The sequence below is a fragment of the Saccostrea cucullata genome, unplaced genomic scaffold (assembly GCF_032062105.1).
Source record: "Saccostrea cucullata isolate Sc308-1 unplaced genomic scaffold, CSIRO_AGI_Scuc_v1 ctg72, whole genome shotgun sequence".
In the NCBI taxonomy this organism is placed as follows: Eukaryota; Metazoa; Mollusca; class Bivalvia; order Ostreida; family Ostreidae; genus Saccostrea; species Saccostrea cuccullata.
Window position 1 is genome coordinate 1457299 of NW_026918900.1, and position 12131 is coordinate 1469429.

The window sequence follows — 12131 nt, forward strand, 5'->3', positions numbered from 1 at the left end:
CTTTAAAAAATTGTTTGGTTGCCCTCTCCCCACCAACTGACTAAAAATGGCTTGACTTAAAACTTCCCAAGGCACAATATATTTTTTTCTTTTTAATCCTCTTATCCGGTTACCAAATATGTAGAAATTTTCTGGAAAAAAGATTTTCCCATCTTTCAACCGACCCAGTAGTTTTGCCCTGAGTCCAGAGAGGGCAAGCAAACATTATTTTAAAGATGGCCTAATCACAAACGTAATTCTCCTTCCTTTCCTCAGATTTGTATGCTGCACTCTGACAATTGAAATGAGTTTGCTTTTTCAAAAAAGTATTATTTAAAAGCAAAATTGATTTTAAAGTATTACATGTATCACTAAAGAAAAAAAAAAACCTAGGAAAGATGATACACATTTATTCATCAGAATGTGTAAACAAATATCCATTTAGAAATCTTAATTATAATGTTTTACATCTGTAACACACATTGTGTGTACGCAATTTCCAGACTGACAATAAGATTAAAAACAATTATTCCCACACTTCTGCACAAGTCCATGAATTGTTGAATTACTGCAGGAAAATGGTTTCATCCTTGCGTTTTTTCTGTACCACGGTGCCAGGTTTATTCTGGGCATCTGGGTGATTAGCCAGCTCTGGGGGGCAGGAGGACACGGGGCTGGCCAGGATGGTCTGTTTAAGGTCGTATAGGACGGCAGAGTCCTGCTCAGGGGTCACAAAGGTTATAGCCACCCCGGTCTTCCCAGCTCGACCCGTACGCCCGATACGATGTGTGTAATCTGGAAAAGAAGAAAGAAAATATTTATACAGACTTGTCCTTTCTCTCCTGACCACCTACATTGAGTACATAGAACACTGTATTTGGCTAAATTTGACATGCAAGGTATTTCTAATGTTATTTCAAATGATGTCTGGGTCAGTATTTCAGAAAGTGTAAAATGCAGGTAAAATATATCTTGTGCATGTTAATTGAAAGTATTAATTCAATACTGTAACAAATGGTCAAATAAATGTTAAAGTACCATACTGTAAACCAACTTTTATTTGTGTGCAAGAAATTTTCGAGAAGTTCGCGAGAGCCCCATCATCACAAATATTTCTGGCCGCGATCCGTTCTTTAAAATCTATGTGCCTCATAACAATAGATCCAAAATAGGCTTGTTTGCGGAAATTAATTGTCGCAAACTAATTTACCCGGGTAAATCGCGAAATAATGTTGTCCGAAATAAAAGTTGGTTTACAGTATGTTTAGAAATATATTCCTCAGAAAGAATCTGTAAAAGTCTATGTACACAGAACAGTATATGCATCAAAATCCAATACAGACCTTCGATGGATTTAGCCATGTCATAATTGATAACCAGTGAGACGTCCTTGATATCGATACCACGACCTGCCACATCGGTGGCGACCAGGATATCTTTAGTTCCGCCCTTAAGGCTGGCCAGAGCAAACTCTCTCTGTTCTTGTCCCTTACCACCGTGTAATGTACAGGCATTGTACTAAATAAAGAAACAAACAGAAATTGTAGGTAGAGAAATGTACAGGCAATGTACATATTGAAGAAAATGTACACGTATTGCATCTGGCAAAACAAGAGGCCCAAGGGCCTTGAATCGCTCTTCTGATAAATTGTACAATCTATCACTTCTATTTGAAGCCTCTAACTCTAAGTATCCTAAGATGCATGAACTGACAAAGTTTGATGATTCTTTGCCAGTTAGGATTGAAGATATTTCAGTATAGCTATAAAATACTATAAGTAGGACATGGTGACCTACTTTTTGATTTGAAACTTTCTGAGGACTCAAGATGCATTAATTGACAAAGATTGATGAATCTAAGCCAAATAACTACCTCATATATTAAAGTAGGTCACAGTGACCTTCTTATGGTTGACATTCTCCGAGGACCAAAGATGCATCAACTATCAGAGTTTCACGATTCTAAGCCAAAAAGTACCAGAGATACTTAAATAAAGCCATAAAATGTCAAAAATAGGTCACTGTGACTTACTTTTTGGTCGACATTTTCTGAGGAACCAAGATGCATCAACTGACAATGTTTGATGATTCTAAGCCAATAAGTATCTGAGATAATTAATAGTAGGTCACTGTGACCTACTTTTTGGTCGACATTCTCCAAAAACCCAAGACGCCTCAAATGACAACGTTTGATAATTCTAAGCCAAAAAGTACCTAAGATATAGTCATAAAATGTAAAAACTAGATCACAGTGACCTACTTTTTGGTCAACATTCTCAGAAAAACCAAGTTGCATTAAATGACAAAGTTTTGATAATTCTAAGCCAAAAAGTACCTACGATACTTAAATATAGCTATAATATGTCAAAAGTAGGTCACCATGACCTACTTTTTGGTCCACATTTTCCGAAGACCCAAGATGCACCAACTGACAATGTTTGATGATTCTAAGCCAGTAAGTACCTGAGATAATCAAAAGTAGGTCATTGTGACCTACTTTTTGGTCGACATTCTCCGAAAACCAAAGATGCCTAAACTGACAGTGTTTGACAATTCTAGGCCAATAAGTACCCGGGATACTTAAATATAGCCATAAAATTCAAAACTAGGTCACAGTGACCTACTTTTTGGTCGACATTCTCTGAAAACCCAAGTTGTATCAACTGACAAAGTTTGATGATTATAAGCCAAAAAGTACCTAAGATAATTAAATATAGCCATAAAATGTTTAAAGTAGGTCACCGTGACCTACTTTTTGGTCGACATTTTTTGAAGACCAAAGATGCATCAACTGACAAAGTTTGATGATCATAGGGCTGAAAGTATTCAAAATATGCCTTCTAAACAATTTGAAAACAAATGCCTGCAAAATTCAAACATAGGTAATCAGAGATTACAGAGCTCACCTCAACGTGTGTTGTCTTTAAGTAAGGCAAATTAAGTCACACAATTAACCAACAAAAAGTATACATCCAAAAATGCTAAATTTATGCAATTTTGATACTTTGGAATAGACCTATATAAAAACTAAAAACCAGTTCTTCATCATGAAAATGTAATTAAAATCCAGCATCTGAAGAAAGATTGAGAGTTTTCATCCCTTGATGCATCATTTGTGCAACTGGTTTATATAAGCCTTAGTTTCTTGGTGATAGACTTGCACCCATAACTTTTACGAGGTCTATTATCTGGAAAATGTATGTCAAATTTAGCATCTGAAGCAAGTCCATTAGTGTGCATCCTAAGATGTATCATCCATGCAAGTTTGGTCAACATAGGGCTTAAAGTTACTTGCAAATGAAACCTGTATAAAAAAATTAACCTTTCCACTAATCCAGAAAATGTAGGTCAGATTCAGCATCCGAAGCCAGCATAGTAGAATGCACCCTTAGATGTACCATCTGTGCAAGTTTGGTCATTATAGGGCTCAAAGTTACTTGGAAATGAATCCTGCACCATAAACTTTAACCTGTTTACTCGTCCAGAAAATGTAGGTCAGATTCAGCATCCGAAGCAAGTCTGGTAGTATGCATCCTAAGATGTACCATCCATGCAATTTAGTCATTATAGGGTTCATAGTACACTGTACCTTGAAAATGAAACGTTCACCAAAAACTTTAACCTGTTCACTCAACTGGAAAATGTAGGTCAGATTCAGCATCCGAAGCAAGGCTGGTAGTATGCATCCTAAGATGTATCATCCATGTAAGTTTGGTCATTATATGTCTCATAGTAACCTGGAAATGAAACCTGCACCAAAAACTTTAACCTGTTCACTCAACTGGAAAATGTATGTCAGATTCAGCATCCGAAGCAAGTCTAGTAGAATACATCCTAAGATGTACCATCCATGCAAGTTTGGTCATTATAGGGCTCAAAGTATCTTCGAAATGAAACCTTCACCAAAAACTTTAACCTGTTCACTCAACTGGAAAATGTAGGTCAGATTCAGCATCCACAGCAAGGCTGGTAGTATGCATCCTAAGATGTATCATCCATGTAAGTTTGGTCATTATATGTCTCATAGTAACTTGGAAATGAAACCTGCACCAAAAACTTTAACCTGTTCACTCAACCGGAAAATGTAGGTCAGATTCAGCATCCGAAGCAAGTCTAGTAGAATACATCCTAAGATGTACCATCCATGCAAGTTTGGTCATTATAGGGCTCAAAATATCTTCGAAATGAAACCTTCACCAAAAACTTTAACCTGTTCACTCAACCGGAAAATGTAGGTCAGATTCAGCATCCGAAGCAAGGCTGGTAGTATGCATCCTAAGATGTATCATCCATGTAAGTTTGGTCATTATATGTCTCATAGTAACTTGGAAATGAAACCTGCACCAAAAACTTTAACCTGTTCACTCAACCAGAAAATGTAGGTCAGATTCAGCATCCGAAGCAAGTCTAGTAGAATACATCCTAAGATGTACCATCCATGCAAGTTTGGTCATTATAGGGCTCAAAGTATCTTCGAAATGAAACCTTCACCAAAAACTTTAACCTGTTCACTCAACCGGAAAATGTAGGTCAGATTCAGCATCCGAAGCAAGGCTGGTAGTATGCATCCTAAGATGTATCATCCATGTAAGTTTGGTCAACATAGGGCTTATAGTTACTCGGAAATGAGACCTACACCAAAAACTGCACCAAAAATGTTAACCTGCACCAAAAACATTAACCTGGTCATTCCTTTGCTGAAATTGCAGCATCTGAAACTTTGACTGGTACAATGAAACACATTAGCAACATCTTCCATGCATGTCTAATCAATATAGGACAAAGAAGTACTTAAAAAGAAAACTGCTCCAAAAAACTTAACCTTAACCCGGGACGCCAAGCCGACGCCGACACCGACGCCGACGCCGAGGGTATCACATAAGCTCCCCCCAACTTCGTTGAGGTGAGCTAAAAAGTACGTCACAGTGATTTACTTTTTCATAAATATGTTTTAAGGCCCCGAGATGCATCAACTTACAAGATTTGGTGAATCTAAACCTCTCAGTTTCTGAAATAATGGGATTAAATGTTTTAGAAAAGATGAGCCATAAAATTCAAAAAGTAGGTCAAGGTGACCTACTTTTAAGTTGACCTTGTTTAAGGACCCAAGATGCATCAACTGACAAAGTTTGATGATCATAGGCCTTAAAGTGTCCAAAATATGCCTCCATATCAATTTGAAAACGAAAGCCCGTAAAATTTAAACATAGGTAATCAGAGATTACAGAGCTCACCTCAACGAATGTTGTCTTTAAGTAAGGCAAAGTCACACAATTAACCAACAAAAAGTGTACATCCAAAAATGCAAAATTTATGCAATTTTGATTTGATACTTTGGAATAGACCTATATAAAAACTTCAAACTAGTTCTCCATCATGAAAATGTAATTAAAATCCAGCATCTGAAGCAAGTTTGAGAGTTTTCATCCTTTGATGCATCTTTTGTGCAAGTTTGGTTTATATAAGCCTTATAGTTTCTTGGTAATAGACCTGCACCCATAACTTTTACGAGGTGTCCATTATCTGGAAAATGTATGTCAAATTCAGCATCTGAAGCAAGTCCATTAGTGTGCATCCTAAGATGTACCATCCATGCAAGTTTTGTCATTATAGGGCTCATAGTAACTTGGAAATGAAGCCTGCACCAAAAACTTTAACCTGTTCACTCAACCAGAAAATGTAGGTCAGATTCAGCATCCGAAGCAAGTCTGGTAGTATGCATCCTTAGATGTATCATCCATGCATGTTTGGTCACTATAGTGCTCATAGTTACTTGGAAATGAGACCTGCACCAAAACTTTAACCTGTTCACTCAACCAGAAAATGTAGGTCAGATTCAGCATCCGAAGCAAGTCTGGTAGTATGCATCCTTAGATTTATCATCCATGCAATTTTGGTCACTATAGTGCTCATAGTTACTTGGAAATGAGACCTGCACCAAAAACATAAACCTGTTTACTCATGCGGAAAATGTAGGTAAGATTCAGCATCCGAAGCAAGCCTGGTAGTGTGCATCCTAAGATGTACCATCCATGCAAGTTTGGTCAACATAGGGCTTATAGTTACTCGGAAATGAAACCTACACCAACCAGAAGTCTCTGTCTAGACTGAAGCTCTACTGGTTTGAACTTATAGCAAAGGAAGAGAAAAGTACTTAAGCAGCTGGGATTTGAAACTAAATAGAATAATGATTGTTGATCAAGTCTCTTTATGTTCTTAGTGTAGTCTACTTGTGTGCCAAGTTATACTGAAATCAGACCAAAACTGTAGGAGGAGTAGCATTTTGAAAGAATTTCACAGAAATTTCTATTTTTAGTAACCACGGCAACACCGTTCATCAAAATTAAAATTCGATATACAGAATTATGTATCTTAGTGTATTCTACTTATGTGCCAAGTTTATTTGAAATCAGACCAAAACTGTAGGAGGAGTAGCATTTTGAAACAGTTTTACAGATATTTCTATTTTTAGTAACCACGGCAACACCGTTCATCGAAATCAAAAACCGATAAACAGAATTATGTATCTTAGTGTATTCTACTTGTGTGCTAAGTTATAATGAAATCAAACCAAAACTGTAGGAGGAGTAGCATTTTGAAAGAATTTCACAGAAATTTCTATTTTTAGTAACCACGGCAACACCGTTCATCAAAATCAAAAACCGATATACAGAATTATGTATCTTAGTGTATTCTACTTGTTTGCCAAGTAATACTGAAATCAGACCAAAACTGTAGGAGGAGTAGCATTTTGAAAGAATTTCACAGAAATTTCTATTTTTAGTAACCACGGCAACACCGTTCATCAAAATCAAAAACCGATACACAGAATTATGTATCTTAGTGTATTCTACTTGTGTGCCAAGTTATAATGAAATCAAACCAAAACTGTAGGAGGAGTAGCATTTTGAAAGAATTTCACAGAAATTTCTATTTTTAGTAACCACGGCAACACCGTTCATCAAAATCAAAAACCGATACACAGAATTATGTGTCTTAGTGTAGTCTACTTGTGTGCCAAGTTATACTGAAATCAGACCAAAACTGTAGGAGGAGTAGCGTTTTGAAAGAATTTCACAGAGATTTCTATTTTTAGTAACCACGGCAACACAGTTCATCGAAATCAAAAACCGATACACAGAATTATGTATCTTAGTGTAGTCTACTTGTGTCCCAAGTTATATTGAAATTAGACCAAAACTGTAGGAGGAGTAGCATTTTGAAAAATTGTTTACAGACAGACGGACAGACAGACAGACGGACAGACGGACGGACGCATTACTATCGCATAAGCTCTTCTGGTCTCTGACCAGTAGAGCTAAAAACTGCACCAAAAATGTTAACCTGCTCCAAAAACATTAACCTGGTTATTCCTTTGCTGAAATTGCAGCATCTGAAACTTTGACTGGTACAATGAAACACACTAGAAACATCTTCCATGCATGTCTAATCAATATAGGACATAGAAGTACTTCAAAAGAAAACTGCTCCAAAAAACTTAACCTTAACCCGGGACGCCGACGAGGACGCCGACACCGACGCCGAGGGTGTTACATAAGCTCCCCCAACTTCGTTGAGGTGAGCTAAAAATTAGGTCACCATGACCTACTTTTGAGTTAACATGATGTGAAGTCCTAAGATGCATCAACTTACAAGATTTGATGATCCTAGTCCTTATAGTAAGTAAAATATCAACATTTTTATTAATTGTATATTTTGGTTAACTTTGAAGTGACCTTGAGACCACGCCCTTTGCCCCAGGGTCATGCCTTGAACAATTTTTAATCTTCAACATATCCTGAACCTTGTATGTAAGTTTGGTGAAAATCTGCCTGGTGGTTCTGGAGAAGAAGATTTTTTAGCAACCAGTACTTTTGGTTCTATTTTCCTGATTATCTCCCCTTGTTTTAGGGTCCCAACCCTAGTTTTAGTATAAATGGTAGCCCTTGGGCCAAGGATACCCTGTAACAAATTTGACAATGATTGGCCAAGGGGTTCTTGAGTTATGGCCCATATTCTAAAAAGTTAACACACACTGCACAAATGGCCATAGCATTAGCTCTTTGAGCCTTTGGCTCAGAAGAGCTAATAATGAGAATGCAAATTTTGTCACAAACATGTAAAATTGAACAAATTTTCCTAATTTGTAGTGCACATATTGAGAAACAGAAAATATACATAATTTTTACGACAAAAGAAACACCAGTTATTTTTTTTTAAAACTTACTCCCATTTTCTCCAGAGATTTGGCCAACACATCCGCTCCTTTCTTCTGGTTCACAAAGATAATGATTGGTGGATCAATTCCTTGTTCCAGAATCTGAACCAATTTCTTTCTGTAATTCACCAATCATAATATGTATTACATTAAATAAGCTAATGAAAATATATTTGAAATATATTTAAATTTCTTGTAATATTGTCTTAGCTTCAGATAACTTTTTTTCACAAATCAAGTCAATCTGATGTTTTTTCTACATGTATCAAAGAAATCTTTTCATATGATAATTTAAAAAAATATAATGAAAGAATTATGATTATTTTCTACTATTATAGAATCAGTCTGCAGAATAAAGACATTTAATATCTGTTTCAGAAAATTATACAAGCTTTTGACCCTTGACCTTTGACTGACCTTTTTTCTGCGGATGACACCATGTAGACGATTTGTTCGGTTCTCTCGGTGGGTTTGCCTACAGAGCCTATGTACACTACCGCTGGTCTACGGAGATAGGATCTGGCCAGCCTCTCCACAGCGGGGGGCATAGTAGCTGTGAACATGACCGTCTGGCAAAAATATGAACAACTGTGTTGATAATGAAACCATAATGTAACTAAAAGAATCTTTTACTATAAATTCGACATGTATTTTTTAACATTATAATGGTTTAAATTTTCAATTAAACATGTAATTAAAACTGTACAACTGTTAAAAGAATGGCTCATTTTAAATAATTTTGAACATATTCATAAGAATGATGGATTATTTCTCTACACTGTCTTAAAAAAGAAAGATTGGAGAAATCCTTACAAGTATGTGCAGCAACTTTGTTTCATTACATGAGGGCATGTGACCTACCTGGTGATACTTTTTCTTGGAGGTGTAATTCTGTAGCATTTTCTCCACCTCTAATTAGTCTATGTGTGTACATGTGACCTACCTGGCGGTACTTTTTCTTGGAGGTGTAATTCTGTAATACATGTGACCTACCTGGCGGTACTTTTTCTTGGAGGTGTAATTCTGTAACATTTTCTCCACCTCCTCCGCGTCTTCTGTGTCCGGTTTCTGGTTGGAGACTGGTAAATATTCCAGAATCTTCTGTACATCCGGTTCAAAACCCATGTCAATCATTCTGTCAGCCTCGTCCATGACGACGTATGTGCACTGGGCCAGAACCAGGTACCGGTTCTCCAGCACATCAATCAGTCGACCAGGGGTGGCAATGACGATCTGTAAAAAAACACAGGTAAAATAACTTATCATTAAAAAATTAGGAATGAGGTATCATAAAAAATTGACCATTCAAATGTTATGAATGGACTCCCATCGAAGATACATTTTAAAAACATATTACATTTGGTGGTGAATTCTATAAGATAGCAGCTATGACAACTATGTCACTAAAATGTCTATTTCATGCATATTCTTATAAAGAATATTCACAATGCACTTAATCAAATCTAAACTAGATTGTTGAAAATTCTTTCAATTTAATTGAAAAAAAAAATCATTTAACCCTTAAGACTTCAAAAGAGATACATTCTATACTTTTTAACCTTCCCTGTTGTAATAACTGACCTCGCATCCCTGTCGTAATTTGAACCCCTGTTCCTCTCGCGAGATTCCTCCAATAATGGCGACTGTCTTCAAGTTCAGATGTTTGGCAAACTTGATGGTTTCCTCCTCTATCTGCTGAGCCAACTCACGCGTCGGAGCCAAAATAATGGCGTATGGACCCTGGTCATAGTCGTCAAACCTAAACGATAACCAAAGATCTCTTGTAAAATTAAAACTTATTTCTCAAAAAAATTTTTTTTTGAAAATCGAAACTTGTGTACAATGTTCATATAAAAAATATTTCAAGACAGTAACTGCCACCTATGTAAATTTTCTATATATGTTTGATCTAAAGAGAGTTAAATGTTTATACAATACAAAAAAAAAAAAATCAATGTATTGCATCTCCACGTAAATATTCAATAGAGTCATTATAATACAGTAAAACACACAAGGAAGAGCTAGGAACAGACAATTTTGCTTTGTTATAAGTGTTATTTGTTATATCCGTTAAGATTATAATACACTTTAAAGTCACAGGGAATAAAAATCACTTCATTCTAAGCATCAATTCATTGTAAGCGTGGTCGCTATAGCTGTATTTTACTGTATTTCGTACAAATTATACATTTTAATTATTCCACATTGCTATCAGAGAGGTGATGATAAAAGATATTAAATTGACCTTTCTATTTTGGGAAGGGAGGTAATCCATTTGAGTAGGGGCAGTAAGAAGGCGGCTGTTTTTCCACTTCCTGTTTCGGCTACGCCTATGATGTCTCTGTTCTGTAGACCTATAGGTATAGCCTGTCTCTGAATGGGTGTCGGCTCCTACAAAAAATTAAGCAACTGGATTTAAAGATTTTACTCAATATATTCAAGAGGAATTGTAGAAAGTGAGTAAAACTAGTCTACTATATTTTTTATTAGATGCAGTATATTGTAACACTGTGCAATAGAATGAATTACAAAATATGATGTACATTCTGTTATTTCTTTTACTTAATATGTACATGTAAAAGGTTGTGAAAAAGAAAACATCTAATTTGAGAATTTACTTAATATGGACTCTGTTTTTTCATTGCAATATGTATACACAGATAAATAAGTTCCAAATTCCGTCGATACATGTTTTGCTTTCATTTTATACCTTTTGAAACCTTGTAGCCAACTAAGTCACCATATCTTGTAGTGGACTTGTTCAACAAACCTTGTAGCTGACTTGTTCAACAAACCTAATAGTGGACTTGTTCAACAAACCTCATAGTGGACTTGTTCAACAAATATTGTAGCCAAATAATATACCTTGTAGCAAACTTGTTCAAAAAACCTTGTAGCTGACTTGTTCAATACACCTTTCAGCAAACTTGTTCAACAAACCTTGTAGCCAACTTTTTCAACAATCCTTGGAGCCAACTTGTTCAACAAACCTTGGACTAGCCAACCTGTTACCTTGTACCCAACTTGTTACCTTGTAGCCAACTTGTTCAACAGATCTTGTTGCCAACTGTTCAATAAACCTTGTACCCAATTTGCTGAACCAAATTTGTGGTCAATTTGTTCAATAAACCTTGTATAAGACTTGTTCAACAAACCTTGTTGCCAATTTGTTCAATTTGCCTATAGCTAATAGCCAACTTGTTCAACAAACCTCATAACAGACATGTACCTAATAGCCAACTTGTTCAATAAATCTTGTAGCCAATTTGTTCAATAAACCTTGTAGCAGGCTTGTTCAGCAAACTTTGTAGCAAATTTGTTCAATAAACCTTTTAGAAGACTCCTTCAACAAACCTTGTAGCCGACTTGTTCAATGACGTCCAGAATCTCCTTATCCAGGAGTCCGGACTCCTTCCAGTTCCTCATGGGGTTCGGGATCCTCCCCCCTTTACAGGAAATGTTGTAATCCTCCTTAAAGATTCGCCAGTCTCTCTCCGTCATCTCCGCCAGACTTTTCTCCACCCAGTGACGGTCGTCCCACTTCTGCTTGGCTTCTTTCTTGGCAATGATTTTCTGATGTTTCCTGTAAAATTTCTAAAATATCACTTTGTCTCCCTTTGGCACCTAGTTATAAGCTACTGTAGATCATTAAATTTTCGTGACACCTTATTTTCGCAAGATAGTCATTGACTCTTGATTAGCGAGGCATAATTTTCACGAATTGTGGTTATTGCTCTATATAATCTTAAGGAATACTATTATGCGCGAGAATTAAATTTTTGCAAGCACACTATCTCGCGTAATTACGCGAAAATCTCTCTCTCTCTCTCTCTCTCTCTCTCTCTCTCTCTCTCTCTCTCTCTCTCTCTCTCTCTCTCTATCTATCTATCTATCTATCTATCTATCTATCTATCTATCTATCTATCTCTCTCTC

At 36.4% G+C, this 12131-nt stretch overlaps 1 protein-coding gene across 1 annotated transcript; it reads right to left on the reverse strand.

Annotated features, from left to right (window-relative positions):
* Positions 1-373: 373 nt before the first annotated feature.
* Positions 374-11780, reverse strand: LOC134274938 (probable ATP-dependent RNA helicase DDX23; the record flags this gene model as incomplete). Its single annotated transcript, XM_062757184.1, has 8 exons — positions 374-774; positions 1323-1497; positions 8207-8315; positions 8615-8766; positions 9191-9430; positions 9779-9956; positions 10443-10588; positions 11552-11780. Coding segments are annotated over 8 exons (1459 nt in total), but the record flags the coding sequence as incomplete, so codon positions are not given.
* Positions 11781-12131: the final 351 nt, after the last annotated feature.